This window comes from Crinia signifera, chromosome 6 (assembly GCF_055691185.1).
Source record: "Crinia signifera chromosome 6, ASM5569118v1, whole genome shotgun sequence".
Lineage (NCBI taxonomy): Eukaryota > Metazoa > Chordata > Amphibia > Anura > Myobatrachidae > Crinia > Crinia signifera.
This window is the reverse complement of record NC_139222.1, coordinates 259,647,424-259,673,934: the sequence shown is the minus strand read 5'-3', so window position 1 is coordinate 259,673,934 and position 26,511 is coordinate 259,647,424. Positions and strand designations below refer to the sequence as shown.

The 26,511-nt window shown below is 44.1% G+C and overlaps 1 protein-coding gene across 2 annotated transcripts in view; it reads left to right on the top strand.

The window, feature by feature from the left end:
* Window positions 1–26,511, top strand: part of INPP5A (inositol polyphosphate-5-phosphatase A) — a 394,465-nt gene that overhangs the window by 232,547 nt on the left and 135,407 nt on the right. For both annotated transcript variants that reach the window (XM_083149447.1, XM_083149448.1), the window contains exons 7-8: window positions 11,890–11,942; window positions 14,571–14,690. In XM_083149447.1, the coding sequence (XP_083005573.1) occupies window positions 11,890–11,942; window positions 14,571–14,690 (173 nt within the window). The remainder of the gene's footprint in view (window positions 1–11,889; window positions 11,943–14,570; window positions 14,691–26,511) is intronic.

Genomic DNA, 26,511 nt, shown 5'->3' with positions numbered 1-26,511 from the left:
CCCTCCCGCGATTTGCGGGCCCCCTCGGCACCTCTCGCGATTTGCGACCGCCCCGTAATTCACACATTCGGGGACCCCCCCTCCCGCGATTCATGCCCCCCTCACGCAATTCACGGCACCCCCCATACCCCCCTTCCTGCGATTCGGAACCCCCCGCGATTCATGCCCCCTCCCGCGATTCACGGACCCCCGCACCAACCCCCTGCGCCCACCCTCCCTTGATTCACGCCCCCCTCATGCAATTCACGGCAACCCCCCCCACCCCCCCTCCTGCGATTCGCAGCCCCCCCACGACCCCCGCCTCCTGCGATTCATGACCCCTCCCGTGATTCACGGACCCCCGCACCACCCCCCCTTGACTCACGGCACCCCACGCGCCCCTCCCGCAATTCACGGACCTCCGCAACCCCCCCTCCCGCAATTCACTAACCCCGACAACCCCCCTCCCGCAATTTGCGGACCCCCCTTCCCACGATTCAAGCCCCCCCGCGCCCCCGATTTGCGGACCCCCGCCCCCTCCCGCTAACCGCAGATCCCCACACACCACCCCCCCTCCCGCAATTTGCAGACCCCCCAGACCCCCTTCCGGCAATTCCACCCCCCAGCGGACCACCGCGGCCCCCGCTCCCGCATTTCACGTACCCCCGTGACAATGGGGGATCCTGTACCACCACAAGCAGGTACCGCCCCTAGGTGGGAAATCCGGCCCTGGCTGCCGCACTGCAGGTTTCCCCACTGCCCTCTGCATCAGCGCCACAACTTTTATCAATGTCTTGCCCACATACCACTATTATACAGCCTCCTGCTCTCATGCACGCTCACTCCCTCCCAGTGGGAGGAGACGCTCACCCACTGCCGGGAGCTGCATACTGTCCCCCACCCTCCTCCAGTTCTAGGGATGCCCATCGACCATCAATGATTTTCAAATAATCGATGGTTTATGGCCGATGTTGAATACTTTTGCCATCAATGTGGGAGGACACTGCCCTGCCTCCTGTTCTCCTGCCCCGTAACTTCCGCCAGTGGAGACCCGCTCACCCTGTGTTGCCCACATTCCCCTATCATGCTTTACCGCCCAGCCTCCTGCTCTCATGCACCCTAACTCCCACCCAGTCGGAGGAGACACTGACTCCTGTATTTCTGTGCTGCCACGCTGGACCCTCACCCACTGGCAGAAGCTGCACAGTGCCCACCACCCTCTTTAGTCCCCCGTATGCCCACACACCCCTATCACTACCCAGCTTCCTGCTCTCCTGAACCGTAACTTCGACCACTGGGTAATCGCTGACGCTGTGTTGCCCACATACCCCTATCATGCCTCATATCCCAGCCTCCTGCTCTCATGCACCCTAACTCCCACCCAGTAGGAGGAGACACTGACTCAGGGCCACCGTCCGGTACTCCTGTGCTGCCACGCTGGACCCTCACCCACTGCCAGAAGCTGCAATACAGGGCATCTTTCATACAATTCTAACCATATTTCTCACAATACAAATGTTCACAAATTAAGGGGCGTAGCCCCTTACGCCGGTGTGAAGAGCGCCCGTAGGGCGCGATGAATCACCTAGTAGTAACAATAAATGCCTTTTCATCTCTATTTATTGTTTTTTGCCTTAACAATAAATGCCTTTTCATCTCAGTTTTATTCAAAAGACAATATTTAGGTGTGAGAATTGCCTCACGTATTCCTTGATTTGCTAGGGTTGATTTAACCTTTTCCCAGAACCCTTGCACCACTTGACATTCCCAGGCCAGGTGGTAGAAAGTACCCGGTGCATTGTTACATTTTGAGCATTTATCTGACACTTTCCCTCCAAATTTCACCAATCTCATCATAGCGATATATGATCTGTGCAACATTTATAACTGTGTTCATTGTACTCTGATAGTTTGTTGCTCTTTACATTGACGATACTGTGATATTTCATTGTTCTGTATCGATTTGCCCCATATCCTTTTCCCATTTCTCCCTTAGACTGTCCAAACCATCCTCGTTTTTAACTCGTAATAGCTGGTTATATATTTTAGAAACCATTTTGGGCTTGCCTCTTTCTGTTAATATTTATATTTATGGTATTTGTTTTCTAGCAAGGCGCCCCCGATTTTCACTGCATCACATGCGATTTTTAATTGTACATACACCCTAATGGGTGCTTACAATGTTAAATGCACCCCCACTATCAAAGCCAACCCGAAGCGTGGCGAATGCAGCGGTATGCGTCCTCCGACCTTTTCATACCCCCACTATCCACGTCGGCGTGGAGTTGATTTTATATAGTGTGGCAAGCGCAGCGAGCCACCGAGCCCAAAGCGTGGCGAGTATTCCGCATCCCCCGCGGGGCTCGCTACGCTTGCCACGCTTCGAGCTTGCTGCGCTCGCCGCACTATATAAAATCAAGTTCACGCTGACGTGGATAGTGGGGGTATCAAAAGGTTGGAGGGCGCGTACCTAAGCCCCCCCCCGCGCGGTCTCGCTGCGCTCGCCACGCTTTGGGTTGGCGTTGATAGTGGGGGTGTATTTAACATTGTAAGCATCCATCAGGGTGCTTGTACAATTAAAAATCGCATGCCATTTGCTGGCATGCGATGCTATGCAATATTTCATTGTACAAGCACTCCTGTTAATTTAACGTGAATATTGCATCGCATACCACTAAATACGGTATGTGAAGGGCGCCGTGCTAAGAAACAAGTACCATATTTTTTTTAATTGGAGAGACCTCAAATTCTGGGGAGTGCCCATTAAATTGTGTTTCTATTGTGTTTCTAAAGCCCCCATGCATTAGGCCGACAAGTTGGACCTAATTCTCCTGCGAGCCGCCCGGCAACTCCCCGGGAGGCTCACAGACGATACGATTTGACACTGTGCGCCATTTTTTACATGTGATAAATATCTGATTAAACAGAACAGAGCGGGAGCCTCTTCCGGGTATGCGTAGTTTGCATCACCGGTGCAAACCTAAATATTATTTTTGGACTAATGCCGGGTTGCGGTGTAGGAGGCATTACAGGATCCATCCCTGACCTAGTGGATTAAAGTTAAATTGCATCGGATTTCACAAATTTTTCATGCGGTCTTAAAAAAAAATAATAATAATTATTGAATAGATATCTATATTTCCCAATTTACTTTACTTTTGCTTTCCTATATTTTCCTTTCACATCCCAATGCAACCAATCCTCTAGGGCAGTGGTTCCCAACCCTGGTCCTCAAGTACCCCCAACAGTGCACGTTTTCCAGGTCACCCAGTAGGTGCACAGATTACTCAGGCACATTTGAAAAGATCCACAGGTGGAGCTAATTATCTCACCTGTGATTCTGTGTGGAGACCTGCAAAACATGCACTGTTGGGGGTACTTGAGGACCAGGGTTGGGAACCACTGCTCTAGTGGTACCATTGGCCTGCTCTTATGGCGGTTCAGGCATTACCTCTAACTGGCGCTTCCTGGATAAAGTAAGTAAACCAGGATTCCGTGTCAGTGGAGTGGTTTGGCCTGTGCGTAAAAATAGTCCAGGCTTGTGCTGAAGGGTTAATATTATTTCATACAGCTTTTAGACTGCAGTTTGTACTGTGACATCAACAAAAGTCATTTGAAAATGTGGACGTTCCAAGCGATGTACTTTTGAAATGTTTTACTTTCAGTTGGCCGTTAAAAGCAGTCAGTGTTAGCAGGTGCCTCACTATAGGCACCAAATATGGCTGAAACTATAACACACACCCGCCACGGCGGCAAGTCTATTTTTCGTCCCTTTTATTGCCGCCCATTGCCATATTCCATCTAGTCACCAATTATTTACGACTGCTGTTTATCAGGACAAACACACATGACAATTGAGATTTAATGATTGCCATTGTCTCTTCGTAAGGACATCCACCGTCTCCGCGAATATGATAATAGGCCCTGTCAGTTAACAAGCAATTACTGTACAGCGCGGGATTTGTTTCTAGCCGGTGTCATAAACAGCCGGTGATTTGTAGCACGTTTTAAAATATATGCAAAGCATTCTTTCCTCGCTGTCGGACGATCTCTCTTCCCTCTTTATAGCCGCCGTTTAGGGATTATCTAACGGTAATTACAGTGATTGAGATATAATGTTATTCAAAATAATTACAAGGCGCAGCATAGAAAATGAACAAAACTTTCCTTCCTAATTTATGAGGCCGCCTGGCGAGATATGAGCCAGGAAATAGCCCTTTGGGATCAGCACTTGAGATAATGTTTGATCATTTAAAAAAAAAAAAAAAAAAAAAAACTCAGATTTGTGTAGTCGATCAGGGCTGAGCCGCACAGAAATATGTTTTCTTCGGCCGTAGTGAGAAATCGGTTGTTATCATAGATCACAGATACTGCTCCAAGCTCCTATGAAAGATGAATTAATTTCACTAATGCTTTAATGCAAAGCTTTCATGGAGAAGGCTGTGTGCTGATAACCTGGCTTCAGCCTCTCCTTTCTCAGCAGTGATTTATGCCGTCTTTCAGCAGATGAAACTGCCTGGGCTCACAATCCGTCCGCTGCCTGAAGGAATCTTCTTATTAAAACCCTGCGAGGCTCCGTCTTGTAAGGTGGAAGATAGAAAATAGCTCCTGCCTTGCGTTTTCTATACTGGGTAGATGTGTAATCCATATTTTGGTCCCTGGTGCAGAACTGCCCTGTTCTAAAGTGGGAGAAAGGCTTTACGTTGGCATTAGGCATTAGCATGGCATGAGGTAGACAACTGCGGTTTTTGTATTGAGAGAAGAATGTATATTACCCATCAATACTATGGACCAAAGAGGAAGTGAATGGTCACTCTTTTTTTTTCCCAATAATAATTTATTGAGCCTATAGAATATTGAATGAGGATCAAAATTTTTTTTTTAACATTTTCTAAACAAATACTGTAACACTATGGAATAGATGAAATAATTATCTCCTAGGTATTTGTGTATTATCATACGCCCATCGCATACCACTAATTAAGGTATGCGATGGGACCAGATTTGAGGCTTTCCCCGGGCTGAGTATACAATTTAAATATTGCATCGCATTTCATTATAATTGCATGCAATGCGACGTGATCATTCCCGATTTGGGCTTATTCCCATGTTAAATGCCCCCCCCCCCCCCCCAGACCCAATTTTTAATTGTATACCCACCCTGATGGGTAATGAGTATTTTAAATGCCCCCCATTGTTAACGCCACCCCAGTATCAACGCCAACCTGAAGCGCCGCAATGGGCGGCGGTACGCGTCCTCCAACCCCCACTACCACGTCGGCGTGGAGTTGATGTTATATAGTGTGGCGAGCGGACGCGGAATATATGTGAAGTAATCCGCATACCCTCGCGGGGCTCGCTGAACTCGCCACGCTTCGGGCTCGGTGGCTCGCTGCGCTCGCCACACTATACAAAATCAACTCCACGCCGACGTGGATAGTGGGGGTATGAAAATGTCGGAGGATGCGTACCGCCGCCCCTCGCGGGCGCGCTGCGCTCGCCACACTTCGGGTTGGCATTTATAGTAGGGTGGTGTTAACAATGGGGGGGCATTTAACATAGGCATTACCCATCAGGGTGGGTGTACAATCCAAAATCGGGGTGGGGGGGGGCATTTAACATAGGAATCAGGGAATCTGTACAATTAAAAATCGGGTCGCACCGCATGCGATCATATCGCATGCGATGCGATTTTTGGTCGTACAATGCCCTACGATGGAAATTGTGGGCGCCGTGATAATACACAAGTACCATCTCCTATCTAAATGAAGTAAGGATGGGAGGTGCTTTCCACAGCTCCTAAGAAACTTGAAGGAGAAAGTATTTCTAAACCATACACTCAGCATGAGCATATAAACATTATGGTGTTAAAAATAAAAAATAAAAACATAACAATAAAATAAATGAAAATATGAAAGAAAGGTGAGTAACCTGGTCTGAATGGTCATGGTTAAAATTTGCAGGCAAAAAGCACAACCAGTACTTAAATGTGTACTACAGAATTTCGTAATGGACTGTCCCAAGTATTACGCATTGAACTGGAACTACTGTACTTTGTTACGATTACAATATTTATTATACAGTAGTATCTAGTGATAGAGCACTGTTAAAGTGATACATGGGAGAAATGTGTGTCCAGTTCTCTGGCCTGTGTACAGATGTAAGCTCATCCAGCGCCGTGGATAGCCAGACCACCCCCCGCTGGCGAGCAGATGCTATATCTGACTGTGGTGCGCGAACGTCGCACACGCATCCCAGTTTCCTGCGGGTGGGGGATGGGAACCCTGCCAGTCTCCGCTTCAGGGAGACAGGCAGGGCTATGGGGGGGGGGGGGGGGAGCGGGAAGCTGAGGGGGAACCTGGCGGGGACCGGCGGCAGGGTGAGCTCCGTTGTAAGGGGATGCACGCGTGTCTCATGCGCGCATGTCCCCTTCCGAAGGCTGGCACATGGCGAATCCATCTCGAGGCCCTGCAATGATGTGCGGCGCTTCATCTGTATTTTAGACTCCCAGGAAATGTTGGTTTTCTTAAACACACTTGATTAGGGTTTGGACTTTTCGAAAGCCAAGTAATGGGTCCTGGGGGTGTAGATGTGAGACAGAAGGGAGGGCTCCGTCCCCAAGGCCCATTTTAGGTCTTTAGTTCTTTAGCCTGAGAGCAGACTAATTAGTAACTACTTTTAGAAGGCTGATACAAGCTGTGTCAAAGATGCTTGCCACTATGGGGTATATTCAATGCCCTTTAGGCCAGCTATGACTGCGAGCAGTGGTGATAGCTTGCGGTCAGTATTCAGCTGTCCTCCCTTCACTCGCCGTTTGCAACTCGCTGGTTCTTTTTAGTGAGGTGGAAATGGCGAGTGCGGCCATCAAAACAGCGAGGCTCGCCACTATATGCAGCGGGCAGGAATTGCCCAGTACAATGCGTACGGCGAAGGGGTTAGCTTTTTTCGGCAATCCTCGCTGAAAACAAGCCTTCCTCGCGTCACAAACCCCTTCATCGGCGGCATTGAATAGCGCCCTATAAAAGGATGTGGGTGAAATGACATATTGATATAGTAACTTGCACATAATATAATAAGACAGGGGTCCCATTGAAAGAGATCCCGACACTTTCTCCCTTTGTGGGTGTCCACGACACCCCTGGAGGGAGAATAAATTAGTGTGCCGATCGTAGCGAGGCACCGGGGCCCGCTGCACGTCCCCCCCTTGTCGGGATTTCAGCGGTCAGGATTCCGGCGTCGGGATTTTGAACGCCGGGATTTCATACTGAATCCGTTCAAAATATCCCACCAAAAAATGCCAGCGTCGCTCACATTTGTTATATAAATTCAAATAAAAAATGTTGTGTAAAAAAAAAAAAAAAAAAGTTTTTATATTTCCTATATAAGTGAAGATGGGCATCAATGGCAATGAAGAACTTAGGGGCTTGTTACTTGCCTGGACACCTTTTTTGCACAAATGCGGAACTGCCATTCTTTGCCTCATGCATGGAACCTTAGCAGTCTATGTAAAACTACTTTTTTTTAAACTGTGGCTTTGGAATTATACCATAACTGCCTAACTCCATGGTGAATCTGTACCTAGAAGAGTCCTATTTTGTAAGGTCAACCGAGTACAAATAAAAATTCATTTATTTTCCTTCCTGTTTAGTTTGAAATGGTAGCCATTGGGTAAGGTAATGTATTCTACAGTATAGCACAGGCAAAATATTCTACTTCTACATCCTGAAAATAAATTTGCACATACTGTACTTCAGTTCCGAGTCCTATGCCTTATGCTGGGTACACACCAGGACGACTAGGGCCCGATCCCCTCAATCTAGATCCAATTCCGACCAATTGGATGTAGATTGTGTGGTGATTGGGCCCTTTTCTGTCCTGGTGTGGACCGATACCGATCCGATGCGTGGTCCCGCGGGTCGGTCGTTATGGAGATCCTACCTGCTGCAGGTAGGATCTGAATGACGACCATACAGCCGGGTGCGGGTCGCCATCGGATCGTCGTGCCCCTCCGCGTCACCGTGAGCGGGTCGGACGAGACACTGACGACCCGCTCACGATGTGCATCGTGAGCGGGTCGTCGTGGTGTGTACCCTGCATAAGTGTCCGATCTCAGGTAACAATTGTAAACAGGAAAACCCTTTATTTAAAAGCAGATTCGTAACCAGGAACTTTTTACGTGGCACCTGGAACGGGTTTGGTATTAATAGCGCAGGTTCGTCAGTGAACAGCCTTCCCACATTATGTAAAACCGTGCTTGTTGGAAGAATGCATGTGTAGCCCGGCCCTGAGTGTTTAAAGCACCACAATGCCATGTCTGACCTAAAACAAAATAAAAAGTACTTAATCAGCCTTTTAGACAAGTGTCAACATGTACATACCGGAAGGGTGGTGAAAGATTGACCACTATAGAATTGTTGGGTTATAGCTTGTGGCTGTTCAGTGCAATGGGCTTTACCTATACACTCTTTATTATGCATAATGTCCGTGGCAAGAGCCACGTACATATTATCAGGCTTAATCCTCACCAGAGATTGCTCGCATGTATAGGTCATTGGGTTGACCAACTTTAGGTCGACCATTGAAGGTCAACACCTGAAATAGGTTGACTTGGGTAAGATCAACAGTGTCATAAGGTCGACACAAGCTTTAGATTGACAATGGGAACGTCAACACGCAAAAGGTGGACTTGAATTTTTCATGCTTCGGGCACAGTGCCTTGCTACGCTCGGCACACTATTTTATTCTTCCACCACCCCGTAGTGGATGGTTGGGCGTGAAATACCGCGCCTTGGCACATCGCTCAAACAAACATGTGAAAACTCATGTCAACCTTTTGACTGTCGACCTAGTGCTTGTGTCGGTCGACCTTTTCCATGTAGACCTATTTCAGGTGTCGACCTAATGTCCATATACCTCGCTCTCATGGTCTGGAAGAAGACCGCGTAGTACTTTGGTGTCTATACATTGTACATGATTACTCGCACAGGGGTCGCGTCCATCAAAGTATTGTGAATTGGTTCGGACGGGGCGCTATACAGTTATTAACGGTTGTTTTACTCCTTGCAACATGGACAGCTATTTATAGAAGTCGCTGTTCTGTATTTGAGCAAAATTACAACTTCCAGGTCTGAGAAATAGCTGATGACTGTATGTGTACATAGTTTCTGCTTATGTCATTGGTAACAGGAATCCGTTTGCCCCATACACCTAGTTTCAACACGCATTGGGGCAAACCCTGCTTTATCCACCTTGTTAAATGTATTTATCATTTTTTACACAATCCTTTCACTGGTTCTGCCAAATCCAGCAAAAATAAACTCTAGGCGCACATTCGGTCTAAAACGACGCTTGGCTCAGAGTCGCACAGGATGGTGCGCTGAGAAGCGATGTTTGGCGTGACTGCCGAAATCTTGTGTAAGAACACACCTGCAGCTACTCCTAATTCATCAGAGCTAACGAAATGTTTGTAGAAAATTATAAATAAATACATGGTCTTTATTAAAGTGCCATTTACCCCATGAGTAATGCTTCCCCTCTTGTTGAGGTTTCTTGGGATATCTACATTACGACTTATGACCTTCACTTATAGCAGGTGCCTGATCCCTTGCCCCCGCATTTCTAAAGAGACCCTGTTCTGTGCGTCCTCTCTAATGGTTGGTCAAGCCATTATTTGCTCACTGGCCATATCCCTTATGTTTGTGTCCATACCACTGCCTTCCCTAGTTGGCCATCCATGCTACAGTCCTTCACTCGGTGTACCCTCATGTATCCATAAATTAAACCATTGTGTGATCAGTTGTGTTCATTCATATTTTATACCAGAGATCTCTAATGTGCAGTCTTGTAATAGAGATGGAAACATTATCTTATTAGCTCGGTAGTACTGGTTTCGCGAATGACCCCAAATCACCATTTATCCGTCTGACCAAATGCAATTATTTGACAAGAGGAAACATGAATACTGTTGAAATGTCTCAAAATTACCAGCAATTTATTCTGCAAATCAATATGTGATGACTTTTAAAACGAGCAATATTTTGTCAGCGATAAGATTATAGAGTCCTGGCAGTTGTGTCAAGGTTCACGTATCTTGCACTCATGGCCGCTGATAAGATTTCATTCTTGCAGCACAAAGTGTTTGTATAGGGCTGGAAGATGTGTGTTTTCTGAGTGTAGAGGTGTAGGCCACATCCCAAATGGGGAAAAAAAAAAGTTATTGATAATGGAGAGATCGATGCACATGGGAAGACCCATCCTACTCTTTCCGGTAGGGTTGAAGCAGTCAGTGCGAGAACTGACCAATGATTAGAAATGTAAGAAAATGGAACAAACTATATACAATCCATAAATATTCTAAAAGGGGTATCCAATTAGCCCCAAAGAAACATTTTTTTCCAATGTTTCTCTGATGGTTTTTGTTATTTTTATTGTAATGGAGTCTGCATGTTTACGCATTAGCATTGGCGACATGTGGACAATACTAACGTTACGTCCATGTTGACATTGTGAATGTTGCTATAGTGTACCGCACCCATTGCCTACTCGTTCAATAAAAGACTGTGACCGATTGTAAAGGAATGCGTTATTTTTAATCCATTCCTTTTTTTGTTCCACCTATGTGTTGTTTTTACTACCTATATGGTAGTTTACCTATGATGGCAAAAAGTTTCTTTTGAGATGGCTGCTTTTAAAATGATTAGCTGTTTTTATATTTGTTTAAGGAATATTTTATAATAATGTTGTATGATCAACCCGGTTTTTGTCAGCACCAAACTGTAATTTCACATTACTATACTCTATATCAGTGATTTTCAACTTTCAACACACCAAGCTAGATTTAAAATTTGCCACGGCTCACCATCAGACCCCCACAGAGAAAAATACATTGGCCCCATAGGAAAAACAATCACACTGGTACCCACAGGTAACAAAAAGAAAAAAACATTTGACCTCACATGAATACAAATTATCAATGGTCCCCGCATATGAAAAAAAAAAATTGCATTGCCCCCCATAGAACACAAAAAGTGAACACATTGACCCCCAGATGAACACAGTACGGTCTGTGCCAGGCTCATCTGCTTGCAGAACACAGGAGACATTTTATGCCAAGTGTTTTCCGTATGTTGGGCACCAAAGGGTAGAATTACAAATGCCCTCATGTGAATACCATACGAGTCACTGCCTAGTTGCCATGATGTACTCCTAGGGAGCTAGTGGGGACAGGGAGCTTCTTAAGCAATGAGCCCTTGACCCGGGACAGGGGCTGACACTAACGTTTTTGATGTGAGAGGTGGAGAAACAACAGCCATTGTCAACCAATGATGATTAGCCGATGAGCAGAGTAGGAGTGTCCAGCAGCCAGAGACCGTACTGGAGCAGGAAGAGACCATTGAATAACAGTTGAGCTGGTGGTGTTGAATGTATTCTGGTGTGGACATCTCTAGGTCCAGTGGCACACTTGAGTGCAGCTCAAGGCACACTAGTGTACCTAGTCTGCCAGTGGAAGTGCATGGTGTATCACTGTCACATTTTAAAAATCTACAGTTGACCTGAAAAAACATGACCTGTTTTAGGCCCAAAGAATGAGTCTTGTGCCCTGAGCCCATTAAAATATTAGGAAAAAATTCTCCCTCGACCGATAAGCACGTACATGATGACCACATAACTGCCTATTCTTCCATTATGTACAGTACTCCTATTTTCTATGGTTATATACAAAGCATGCATGCACAGCATTAATCATTGTTGGTGTGACATTGCCACAAAATAGATGCTACGTTAGGATGACTGTAATCCAGGTTGTCTACTCTCTGAGTTGTGAAATTAATATCACTTTACGGTTTTTCTCATTAGTGACACAGCTGCTCCTCCATTAAAAAACGCTTTTGTGTTGTGTTTATTTTTCAGAGCAAATCATCTAGAAAAGGCTTTATAAGAACGCGGTGGTGTATTACTGACTGGTACGTTATCTAAGACCTTTTCCTCACAGACAGTGTAACAAAAAGCAATTTGTAAGTCTGGGAGCTTGTTTGGGAGGTGAACGATGCAAATGAGCGTGAAATCTCCTTGCGGATGAATGTTGGGATAGGACAGTGGTTCTCAACCTCTGTCCTCAAGGACCCCCCAACAGTGTACTTTTTCCAGGTCACCCGGCAGGTGCACTCATTATTCACTGACAGTTTAAAAGATTACAGGTGGAGATAATTATTTCACCTGTGATTCTATGGGTAGACCTGGGAAGTGTGCACTGTTGAGGGTCCTTGAGGACAGAGGTTGAGCACCACTGAGATAGGAAATAGGATGTTTAATGAAATGCACCTTAATCATACACAGTATAAGCCAATGTTTCCCAACTGTGGTCCTCAAGGTCCGGGTTAAAAGAATAGCTATACTGTACTTAAGCACAGGTGACTTAATTAGCACCTCAATTATTTTGATTTAACCATCTACGATCACGCATAGATATCCGAAAAACCTTGATGGATGGGGTATATTTATAAAAAAAAATTAAAAAAATCAATCCTTTTTTTTTTTTTTTTTGGGCCAATTTGACTTTATTTCTCATCAGTTATTTGTTATTGAACTTCCAAGGCTAAAACACATATTTACTAACAGATGATTTCTTAAACATTCATTTTTAAATGTGCGTTTTATCCCTGGAAAGCCAGCATTGAGTTAAGTTTGAATTTTAATCAATCTGAAATAGATTAAAATTGATCTCCACTGTCAAAATGTCCCGGTAAGACTAAAAGTTGTCCTTTGTAAAAGATGCGTATCTCTCGATGAAGCTTTAGGAATGGTTGAACACTTGGAATTCCTAGAAGTGGATAAGATTTCAGTTTGAAACCGTTTAAGGTGGAACAATGGCAATTACTTAACTTTATATTCTATGTAAACCAATATTTCAAACGTGTCCTTAGGCCTCACCAGCAAATACATGTGTTGAGTGAGAGCGTTGCTTGATGGGATTGGTAGAATTAGGCGATTAGAACCATTAAACCAGAACCGGAAGTTTGTTTCATCAGTGTCCGGTATTACCCACTCACGGTCAGTACATCGAAGGTAGCGACCAAAGTGGCCAAATCTCCCAGGTGGAAGAGGTGATCGGCGATCAATGGAGGCTGACTTGGGTGGAGCTGTGTGGGTGGTTTTAATTATGCTTTTTTGATGTTTTACCCATTTTTCCTAAAACTTATGGTACCTGTTAACTGACACCACTATTCCACTAATGGACTGTTCCACTATCATGTATGGGACATTTGTAGATGTTTTAACATATCAGGGGAAATTTACTAAGATGGGAGTTGTATTTCACATGGGATGTTGCTATGGGCAACCAATCAGAATCTACTTATTTATTTAGCACATTCTAAAGGATAATAGATAGTATGCGATTGGTTGCCCATGGCAACATCCCATGTTAAATAGAACATCCATCTTAAAAATTCCCCCATCATGTTCAAATTTTATTGTTTTTTACCAAATAAAGAAAACTGGATGTAATATCAGAGTGCCTAATTAGTCTTGGTTTTTTAGGTATTCCAAAACATTTATCTATTATCGTTTTGTAAAATAAACGGTACTTGTGTACAATCACGGCTCCCACGATGTCCATCGCATAGCAAAAAATCGCATGCGATTTTTAACAGAAATGCATCCAAATGCATTGAAATTAGTATCAAACATGTTCAATGGCCCCCAAATGTCATTTTTGAGGCTGTACAACCCCCACTATCAACGCGAACCCGAAGCGTGGCAAGCGCAGATACTAATTTCAATGCATTTGGATGAATTTCTGTTAAAAATCGCATGCGATCGCATGCGATTTTTAAAAAAATGCTTAAAAACTGCAAAAAATCGCATCCCATCGCATGCCACTACATATGGCATGCGATGGGAGCCGTGAAAGTACACAAGTACCAAATAAACTTCAACTGGACTCCACAACTTCAAATGTAAGGACATTTGACTTCTTTTCATGGAATGGCCCTAGTACAGTTGTTCCCAAACTGAAAGCCCTTGGATTCCGCAAGGATTTTTGCAGGGTTGCCCACGGGTTGATGGTCCAGGACCAAATGAAATTATCGTCAACGTGATAGGAAAAAAACCGTTCCAGTGTCTGCCAATCGTAAAAAACATGCGGCCAATCAGAAACACCACTGTGCAGCACAACATAACTGACCCTAATTATGACGGGTAGCCATAATTATTAATATATATATTTTTTTCCAAATGTATCAATATTTTTTTATCCCAGTGGTGCTGTGAATAAAATGTTGATACTCGAGGGTGCCATAATTCAAGCAAGTTTGGGAACCCCTGCCCTAATGTATGTTATAACCTAGAAGTGCCTGTCAAACTCAGACATTAGCCCAGGCAGCGGGAGATTCGGAATTTACTTTATGGGAGATTAAAGAATAGCGGTTCATCTGTGTGCGCAATGAATGAGCCCCATAAATAAATAAAAAATAACAGTAAAATCTGTAGAGAGGTAGAGCTAGTCTGTTGCGTGCGTGTCTGTATGTATGTGTGATCTACTGTGACATGTACCAGCTATTGCCACCTACCATGTCTCTCTGTATTTGCAGTGCCTTTGACTTGGTGAACATTCATCTTTTCCACGATGCTTCCAATTTAATTGCTTGGGAATCCAGCCCATCCAGCTACTCAGGAATACGACAGAAGGCTCTAAGTTATGTTTTAAATAGGTATGTGGCCGGTCAGTGCAATTATCACTCCTGTATCTTCACATCTGCTCTCAGAACGCTTTGTAATAGCTCCCCTAGTGGTGTGTGAGTGGAATGGACAGATCACACTAGGCTGATGATTTGGTTAAGTGCAGCAAAAGCTAAGTGGAAACAGAACCTGTCCGTTCTTCCCAAATAAAGTTTTTTTTGAACTTACTGACCTCACAATATTTATTTGTACACATAGCCCAGAGTATGCTTAGTGCAGTACAGAGGGTATTTGTGTGCTTTAACTTTAGCCTGGAGGTGGCTGTAAAGTAGTGGTCTTTTGGGGGAGGGGCATTGGGATGGAGGGTGACATTCTCTTTAAATTCTGCCTACTGCATTTCCAGACCTGCAAGTCAGGACTCAAAATAATTGACTATTAATTTGCTGGAGGTTTTCATTAAATTGATCTGCCATCTACACACTGTCATCACACACATGCATGTGATGTCCTCTGTTCTCAGTTCATGTGGATCTACATTCTGCAGAGGCTGCTTAAAAATTACAAATTGAACCCATTAGAGCAGTGGTCAGGGAACTCGGTCCTCATTACCCCACACAGTGCCTGTTTTGCTGGTAACCCAGCAGGTGCACAGGTGTACTAATTACTCAGACACATTTTATAAGGTCCGCAGGTGGAGTTAATTATTTCACTTGTGATTCTGTGAGGAGACCTGCAAAACATGCACTGCGTGGGGTAATGAGGACCGAGTTCCCTGACCACTGCATTAGAGGATGCCTCTGCTTATATATATATACAGGTTGAGTATCCCGTATCCAAAATGCTCGGGACCAGGAGAATTTTGGATAACGGATTATTCCGTATTTCGGAATATTTTAATATTTCAATGATGTATTTTGAAGTATCTTGCATTTATGCTGTATAAACACATAATATACACACAAATATATTTTATTACCACATAAAATACACACAAACATATTTTAATTGTTCAAAAAACAAGGTTTCAAAAACGTGAAACAAAATGTGTGTACTATCTCAGCACTGAATTTGAATACCAAGCAATCATTGTCTTGCACATATATAGTGCCAGTTACATATCATGTCCCCAGTGGTGCTGTTACATATGTCCCCAGTGAGTTTTTAGCAAAAAAATTTTTTTTTCACTTTCTGGAATGTCCGTATTTCGGAATAATTCGGATAACGGATATTCGGATACGGGATACTCGACCTGTATATATGTGTGTGTGTGTATATATATATATATATATATATATATATATATATATATATATATGTGTGTGTGTCTGTAGAAAGTATGGTGTGCTATATAACGATCTGTGGAGGAATGTCTGGAATTGGCCATGGTACTGCAGACTACGTAACTGCACACCTTACCCGCAGTTCCAGCTTCCTGCAGCCTGATAGAGAGAAAGGAGGGTGTTTGCAGCGCTAAAAATAAAAGTATTAAATTTCACAAGTGTTTCAATAAAAATATATAACAATTTAATGGCACATTTGAAATATAAAAATAACAATTAATCCGGATAATTTAAAAAAAACATGTAAACAATTGACTGACTGTTAATGGACTATGGCAATAGTAACCTGCACTGGACCGAGTATTGTCCCTTAGATTCAGTCGTATGGGGATGACCACTTGGTAGGAAAACCGCTGGAGGTGTTCGAATCCTTGAATTAGGGCGAGGTGTGCCCAACACTTTTTTGGATGAGCCTCGACGATGAATGCGGTTGGAGTCCACAAAGATGTAGGAAGTGGTGTGAAGATTTTTTCCAAGATGTTAGGGGTGGGGTCCAGGAATGTAGCAGGAAAGTCCAACAGTAGGATGGCAAGAGGTTGAGGTCCAAGTAAGGTACTTGGACCTCAACCTCTTGCCATCCTACTGTTGGACTTTCCTGCTACATTCCTGGACCCCACCCCTAACATCTTGGAAAACAATTGACTGACTGAAATTTAATACTTTTATTTTTAGCGCTGCAAACACCCTCCTTTCTCTCTGCCAGACTTTTAGGGAGCTGACTACTCCCTTTCTCAGCAGCTGCTTTTTTGTGTTATTTAAGACCACAGCCCATAACCAGCGCTCCGTTATCAACCTAGGTTGATTTTTTTCCATTTCCTGCAGCCTGATAGGCTGATTATTGTATGAGCGGAACATGGGGTGCGGCTAAGCTCTTCAGATGTTCTCACTGGAATAAATGTATCCAGCTTGTTTATTCAATACCAGAGCCGGCTCTAGCCTAAATGACGCCCTAGGCAAGATTTTGGCTGGTGCCCCCTAGCACCACCACTAGTTCCGCCTCTGACCCTGCTCCCCTTTCCCAGCACCATCAACCCTCATCATAGCAGTCATCATTTTGGTGCTCCTACCCTCAATATGTTAAATAGAAACAGCGCACACATTTGGCAGCCCAAACAGGGGTGTGTTCTTGCTAGGAAGGGGCATGGCCACACAATTTTACCCCCAATTCAAATTATGCCACACAGTAGTGCAACTTTATTCACATTATATCATGCGTTGGTGTCCCTTATTCACGTTACATCACACAGTAGTACCACTTTACCTTATATACATTACTCCTCACATTATTCACATTATACCCTTAGAAAAAAATCCTGAGAAAATATTGTATTTTAAGCACCTCCATGGCCACACTGCAACCCAGCACAAAGCAGTGTGTGCTGGGCAGAGGAGAAGAGCTGCAGCTGCTGCTGCTGTCACTTAAGGGGAGGGGGCCCGGGGCCCCCACTGGGCCCTTCCATCAGACTTTGACCTGGGTAATTTGTACCCCCCCACCCCTTTCTCTCGGCACCCCTGATAATACCACACAGTAATGCCCCTTACACATGACACACATTATTAATGCCCTTCATACACATAATGACACACATAATGCCCCCCACATATGTTGCACATTATTAATGCCCTTATACACATGACACACATAATGCCTGTTACACATGTCACGCATTATTAATGCATTTATACATGACACACATAATGCCCCTTACACATATGCCGAACACTATTGCACAACCAACCCACCCGCAGACAGCCGCTAACACTGTGACCTCTGCTTGGATACAGATGTTTCCTCATACATCTTGTCTGAATAGGCCATGCAGCTCCTGGCCAGTTCTGCTAACGTTGGGTGCCTTTTTTGCTGAAAATTCGTCTTATTTGCATTGTTATGACCAGCACACACAAGGAGCTTCCGATGATTAAAATGATATGCGGCATGCCTATATTTTGTGTGCGACTGTGGCTGTACCTGCATACGGAATGCTATGTTACAGTGATTTCCGTGAATACACTATTTCATATGCAGATACAGCCTCACTCACACAAAGAATATAGGCATGCTGCATATCATTTTAATCAGCAGAAGCTGCTGATGCCCCTAGGCATTCCAAATGCCCTAGGCAATTGCCCAGTTTGCCTATGTCTAAGGCCGGCCCTGTTCAATACAATCCTTTTTACCTGATGGAAGTGCCTCCCCATACCGTTTATGTCCTAATATAGCTCACACATACATTACAATGTTATACAGGCCATGGAACACTCTTTATTTCTGTAATTATTTATTACAGGTCAATCAATTAAATCTAATTTTTTTTTTATTTGTCACATACAAGTCATACATAGTACAATATGTAGTGAAATGCTTATACAACTGCTTATACAACTTGCCTACTTTACGTTAGAATAAGTAGATCGGCTGTGGAAGAGTGTAGATAGAGTTATTGTGTGGGGTATGTCTAGAAAGAAGGAAGGAATGTCCTGGTACTAGGAAGTCTAGTTGAGGGATCTAATGGCCTGCGGGAAGAAGCTCCTTCTCATTTGCTCTGTGTTTGCCTTCAATGAGCGGTAGCGTTTCCCTGATCACAATAGGGAGAAGAGTCCATTGTTGGGATGGCTGAGGTCCTTAATTATCTTCCTGGCTTTTGTCCAGCATCGCTTGCTGTATATCAGCGGTTGGTACGCTCTGCCGATCGCACAACCCTCTGGAGAGCTTGTCTGTCCTTTTTGGTGCTGTTACCAAACCAGGCCGTGATATTTCCTGTCAGGATGCTCTCAATGGTGCAGGCATAGAAATTCTTTAGTACCCTTGTGGATAGTCTAAAGTCCTTTAGTCGTCTAAGATGATAAAGATGTTGCCAGGCCTTCTTCGCCAGGGAGTTGGCATGGCAGGACCATGTCAGGTCCTGCGTGATATAGACACCCAGGTACCTGGAACTGTCTACTCTCTCCACTGGGGTCCAGTTGATGGTCAGTGGCTGGTAGTTTTTCTCCCGCTTTGTCCCGAAGTCCACTATTAGTTCCTTAGTTTTGCTGATGTTCAGATTGTTGACCTGGCACCAAGAATCCAGGTTGCTAACCTCCTCTAGGTAGGTGGTATGTTATGTGTCATGAGATCATATTTAAAAAAAAAATGAAGAAAAACACATTAAAACCACATGCTGGTACAGACCTATAGAATAAATTAGCTGTTTTTTTCTTGTAGTTAATCTGTTCAATTTCTTTTTAAATAACAACTCTAACCTTTCCACACCCGTCATAGTACAAATACAAGTTGAGTATCCCTTATCCAAATATCAGTTATCCAAATTATTCCGGAAACCCTAGTCTCCAAAATCTACGCCTTTATTTTATTTATTTTTTTCTAAAAACCTACTGGCTACATCTGTAACTGTCACTATTGGCAAAATAACATGTAACTGGCACTAAATATGTGCAAGGACATGATTGCTTGGCATTTAAATTAAGTTTCTGAGATTGTATACAATTGTATTTCATGTATTAAAACCTTGTTTCATGCACAAATAAAACGTGTGTGTGTGTGTATTTCACATGTTTGATGTGCTTATACAACATAAATGCAAGATACCTTTCAAAGATAAAAATATTCCAAAATACGGAATAAGGGAATATGGGATAAGGGATACTCAACCTGTACAAATAACTGCATTTGAGGCTAAAACAATCCATTCTTTAACCTGAGAGGTGTTAAATTAGCACTAGAAAATCCCAGGGATGTGTGTTATTTTCTTCTGCAGCTGGGTGAAATGGGGAGCTCAATGGCAGCGGTGGATGGCAGACCCCAGGCCCATTCCTTAGCAGCAGGGGGTCATGTGTACATTGTATGGTAGTAAAGTGTAGTACTGGGGCATTGTGATGTCAGAATCTATTGTTTATGCGTATAGATATTAAAGACCGGAAATGGGCAAAGTAAAAAAGTAATACATTGTGGCACTAAGACAGGCACGGCCAAACTATTCTTTAGCCCTGAAACTACAAGTCTCATCATGCCTTGCCACAGTTTTGCTATTAGGGAATTCTAAAAATATGGCAAAGCATGCTGGGATGTGTAGTTTCACAACAGCTGGAGGGCCACAGCAGTGGTCGAGCACCTAGAAAGTGATTCTCTACCTGATGGGGGCATGTGCGTTCCTGCCCAGATTCACAGTACCTCTGTTCCCTTTACTTGATGTAGTCGCCTATGCTTTCCCCACCTCACCAATCTGTTCCTAAGTGCAAAATTTTGCTAATAGAACATGCGTACGTCCAGCTCTACACAAGCCCCAATATGTTCAGATCAGCAATATTTCACCAGCACGTCTGACTGTAAGTCATGGTAAAAAGTGCGGTAACGTTCCCCCATCAATGTAAAAGGTTGTAGATTGCTCAGCAAGAAGCGGATGAGTCAGACAAGCAGAAGACACATTGTGTTCTCCCTGCCTGGCTATTTAGGACAATCAGAGAAGCCAGTGTCCTTTGTCACTCTGCCATCTCTTTGTCATTATTTGTACTGTGTTATACATAGAGGTCTAGACAATAGCTGCTTATCCCATTCGCACCATGCATGGCCCTCTGACACTGGGGCTTTTAAACAGTACTTGTTTTAAACAAAGGTTGCCTGTTGGACACATTCACACCCCTTCCCCCCCCCCCCCTCCCTCCCTGTTTTTCTTTCCTAAAAAATGACACCTAGCAGCATAGTTGCCTACCCTCCTGCATTCTTCAGGAGACTCCCTGAAATAAGAGCGATCTCCCTCTCTACCTCCTTAGTCTAGCAATCTCCATCATTTCACCTAGCCCACATTACACTGTTAAATTTTTTTGGGGAAAAAAGGAAACATGAGATAGATACATTTACATTGCAGTATAGTATCTATTACTTACTGCTTTGGGGCTCATCTACATTTGGAAAAGTAATTTTAAAAGATTCCTCTCCATATTTAAAAACCCATGCAGTTCCTCTTCCCTGCCTGGGGTGTCGCTGTCTGCTGTGGTGTTTCTAGCACAGGTCTGGTTTGCATATCAGTGCTGATATACAGACCACACTGTGCTAGAACCTCTACAGCAGACAGCGACACCACAGGCAGGGAAGAGGAACTGCATGGGTTTTCAAATATAGCGGGTGCTAGAATGAACACTACGATGTAGCCGTACACACCCACGCTTCTAGGTGCCACGTTCACAATCTTTTTTTCACCATCTCTCCATATAAGGAAATAGCCATGCCCTTTCGGTGGAGCATGACACCTCCCCTCAATGGGCACCGTGCAAAATTCTATTAGCAACTATAATCTCCCTGAAACTAGTTTTAAAAAGTAGGCAAGTATGCCTTGCAGTGATGTCACAATAAAGAAAAAAAAAAAAAAATATATATATATATATATATATATATATATATATATATATATATATATATATATACTGAAACGTTAGCGTTTCAGTCCATAAAGGACCTTCCTCAGGAGTTAAACAAGGGCATCCATTTGGGGTGAAGCACAGCGTGGACCACACAGCAGGTTCCTACAGCGTAGGAACCTGCTGTGTGGTCCACGCTGTGCTTCACCCCAAATGGATGCCCTTGTTGTCTAACTCCTGAGGAAGGTCCTTTATGGACTGAAACGCTAACGTTGAGTACCCTTCTTTTTACATTTGATGTTTATGTGAATACAAATACACAGCTTTTTATTTTGCATCAAACAGTCTGGAGAGTGTGTCTTTTTGGTCTTTATATACATGGACTTTGTTTCTTGTAAGGAAAGTTCTGGACGTCACCCCAGCGGTTGAATTTTTTTTAATGAATGGTAACCTCTCCATTAGATCTAACTGTGAGTAGAAATCCTCCCCAAAAAATATAACAAAACCTCACAGTGCTTTAAATGCATGGACTATAGCGAGGCCTTTCTTTCACATACTGGGCAATTGTTTCAGTGAGTGGTTCACCAAATGGTGTGCCACGGCTTGGTGGTCTAGTACCAAAGTAAACCGTGGTCATTGTGATGGGCATAGGTGGTGGCTGCCAATCTCCGTATATTTGGCCAGGCAGAAGCACCACCCAGTCTACCATACATAACTGACCCTAAAGGTGGCAGGTGAGCCCAGGTTATTAAAGTAATCATTTAGCTGAATTTATCAGTAAGAAATGTTTTCCCGGGGTACCATAATTAAAATGCTAATACTATGGTCTTGCTTACATGGGGAAATGGTTTCCCATACTTTTTTTTTTCACTTCTTCCCGCTCTGTCATTTTATTGTCTTGTGTTTTTTTGTGTACGCATATATACTGTACACACGTATAGCATTGCGCCCATTCTATGATTTGCAGAACAATGAAAGCAGTAAAGCATTCTAATGCTAGTTCCCCTATTGTCTGGCCCTTCCTGCGGCTGTCATATCTGTTACTGTACATCCATCATGTATAGACACAAGGCTGAATACCACCTCCCATTGTCCGGTCTCCTCCATGTAGCACGCTGCCTGCTTCATTAAACTCATTTTCCGTCCCCAGACCTCCCAGGATGGTCTGGCACAGGGGGGCGGGAAAGTGACTGTAGTTGTCAGTGTTAACTTTGGGTCAGAGATGTTGCGATGGGTATCATTAAAATGTGACATTTGCCAAGAAAGTGTCCCGGCATCTCATCCCCCGTCCATGACTAGGGGGGGGTGAGCTCTGGATCCGAGATTGCCTCTGCCACTTGTGGAATTGCATTCACACGAATTGGCCATTTTGAGAAGGCACCGAGCCGCAGATCCGGACCTCCATAGTGTAATGATGGGCTCGGCAGCACAATGGTGCAGTTCTGTAAGAGCAGTGAATAATGACTAACCCTTTTCATCAGCGCTGCTAACCTTTTGGCAGCCACCAGCACACTCTATTCTGATGGGCTGATTGGGGTGGACAATACACTGAAGCTCACTTTGAATGAGTGCTACCACCAACAGTGTCCCTATTCAAGGTTTTGGGAACCATCTTTCACCATTGTATAGCACCACTCCTCCAGACAGTAGGAAGGGGGAAAGTGAGAACATATATAGGAGGAAAGTGCTCCTTTTCTTGCCTGTAATCCCCTCTTAAAGCTGCATGGATGGACATTTCCATCTGAGCAGCGGGAACCTTTCAGTGTCAGATAAACACAGAGGGGAGAGGTTTAAAGTCAGTCCTGGAAATCCCTTTAACTGCCCGGCCTAATAATGCAGATTTAGTGCCTCTGAAACCAGAAGCTGATAAGTCTTTCCCTCTTAAGACCTTAACCGGCTAAAGATCATTTAACATTATAGTGCTTCAAACAAAGCGGAGAAGAAAAAAATACCGCTTTCAACTGGAAAGTCTTTTGGGCCGTCTGATGAAATGTGGGGTTGTCTGGCCGGCATTAATACTTTACAGCGTCGGAGTTACTGAAGCATTGGCACTTTAGAGGCCAGAGAAAGACTCGTCCATACGCGTATAGCCCCGATTATTTATTAACAGTTACTTCTATAACGCTCACATATTCTGCAGATTATTTCGGCCATTCACATCAGTCCCTGCCCCAAGAGCTTACAATCGTGCAAGCACAGGGAGACTATACAAACTCCACACAGTTAGAGACAATGCTGGAATTGAACCCATTACCAGTTTGTGCTGTCCGGGTTCATACTGAGGGGTAGATTTATTCAGCTCGGTGAAGTGATAAAGTGTCTGGTTTTTATCACCGGCCAATCAGCTCCTACCTGTCATTTTTCAAACCAAGCCTGTAACTTCACAGTTATTAGCTGATTGGCTGGTGATAAAAACCAGACACTTTATCACTTCACTGAGCTGAATAAATCTGCCCCTGAGTGAGGCGCAGGAGCTTGCACTCTTTAGCGTAATGAAGCTTCTTGAAGTCCTCTTGTATGATACTTTGTAGCAACCAATCAGATTGCAACGATCATTTCTCTAGTACATTCTACAAAATAGTAAGTAGAATCTGGTTGTTATGGGCAACTTCACCTGCCCCTATTAGATTTGATGCACAGAACTAAACGCATATGTTATGCGATGTTGTACGCATCTCCGCCACCAAGCCACCCCCCAATCCGAGGGCTTCATTCTATAACCATCGTTATCTGTGCACACTTGAACCAGCCCGATCTTAGGTGCACACCAGTCTGCAAATGGACATATCCTATCTGACCTTAGCCTGTAAGGCCAGGGCGCCTGCTTACACCCTACATTAGCAAGTGGCATGCAATTTGGATTCCTATGACTCTGCATTGACTAGTCTCGCTTATTGCCTGATTCAGGTCCACTCGCTAAGCAGCAAACCAGCCGCCCAGAGATTGTCCCCACCGGCATGCTCTTCGCATGCAAATGTACAGGAAGAAAATCATTCATGGTTCGCCAACCATCAAATGAAATCCCCCCCCCCCCCCACCTACAGTATACTGATTTTTATATGGCTTGGAAATGTCCGAGATCGGGGCGGGCACTGACATGTGATGTCAGCGGCCTGCCCCGTGCAAGCTTCGATTCGCATTGGGGTGTCAAGCATCTTTCTAGATGCATCCACCATTTTTGTGGGCATACCCAGGAAACGTTGCGGGACATTTGAACCAGAATCAGGCCCTTAGTTCCATAGAATGCGAAGGGAGAAAACTTGCATTTGCCCCTAATTCATATCTACTGTTACCTGGGTCCTTAGATCAGCACATTGCCTCCTATGGTACCACTAATCACCCCATCACAGCATGTCATATCATCGCTCATTAGCCTTGATTGTCCTTGTTCACGTGAACAGATTGTCTAACAATTCTGTTTTGCATCCATGGTGTTTGTGCGGCTATCCCTGCTCTGTTTTGCTGGAAATCCCTGCTGTCTATCATCGCATCCTCCAGAACCGGGTCTTGTACACCTGTCACTGACGTCCCTGTTGTCTGCAATGATCTGTGATTTGTGGTGAATGTGTTTTGAGTAAATTGCGTCTGAGTGCTCTGCAATAAGACAGTGCTCCATTCTATAACATGCCCAACGTTCTACCGGAGTGCGGAACACACCGCCGGTAGCCATCTGTAATAGAAGATCAGGCTGTGGATGATCTCTGCTCGTAATGTTAACAGCAGATTACACATCACCTAGAATTGGACTTGTGTGTTTGTCATAATGAATTCTCATTGTATTCATGTGCACTATAGTAGAGTTAATTTGTAAGGTCTTTTGGTCAGATGTACTAAGCTTGAAAAGTGATGCAATAAAGTGCCAGCCAATCAGCGCCTTACTGCCATGTTACAGGCTGTGTTTGAAAAATGACAGGTAGGTACTGATTGGTGGTTTTTCACTCTTTTTTTTTTAATCCCTTTTCAAGGCTTAGTACATCTCGCTCTCTCTTTATTGAAGTCTATCTTATGTAAACCGCTAAGGCAGTGGTTCCCATACTTTTTTAAATCATGGCAACCTAGAGCATCACCATTTTTTGAAGGCATCCCTAGACCAAATGTTTCTTGTTGAAAAATTCAGAAACAAATCTTAAATTGAGTCATTTGTATTTATACTATCTTATATTATCCTTGTGTGTATTTACTTCTATTTGTCCACATATGTTATGACTGACAGCCACTAGCACTGGTTTTGCCTGTTATATTGACCATAAATAATTAGAATTGGTCTTGAACCACCAACCGAAGGCACCCCTGCAAGTGTCCTGAGGCACCCCAGGGTGCCTAGGCACACAGTTTGGGAACCACTGCGCTAAGGACATACTGTACGACACTGCGTAATCCGCAATTTTGCTATTAGGGTTAGGGCCAATGTTCCCTCTAATTTTACGATGGCTGTGTGCGGCAAAAGATTTTGGCTGTGCAACTTTGGAAGGTAATTTAAATTTTTGTGCGTCACATATATAACTGGAAAACGACGTTCAGCATTTGTGTTAAATTAACTTCAAAATGATATTAAACATTTAAACATTCAAAACACAGCACACAATGTAGTTAATGGGTGAAACACACATTAATTGAGTCCACAACTGCAAAAAGGGACCACTGCTGCTTTGTGCGCTCTGTTGTAATGTCTGTGCGCATGCTCGTCGAGTTGTGTGCGAGGGCACAGCTTAGAGGGAACACTGGTTAGGGCATGGGTCTTCAACCTGTGGCCCTCCAGATGTTGTGAAACTACATGTTCCAGCATGCATTGCCACATTTTTTTCTATAAGAGCATGCCAAAACTGTCAGGGCATGCTGGGACATGTAGTTTCACAACATCTGGAGGGCCTCAGGTTGAAGACCTGTGGGTTGGGGCATGCAAAAATTGTGGCAGGGCATGCTGGGATGTGTAGTTCCACAGCAGCTGAAGGGATGCACATATACTGCCAGTTCAGTCTTATATTAGATGCAAAGACCTACTACAGTGCTGCTTCGCCATGGCTGACCTCCTGATGATCATGTCACCAGGGTGCCCTGACGTCGGCCTTGGAGTCCAAGTCCGTGAAATGAGATTTCATTTGAAGGGTTTGACATTGCTCCTGTTTTGCTTTACAATTGCTGCCCGGTCTAGTTCAACAGA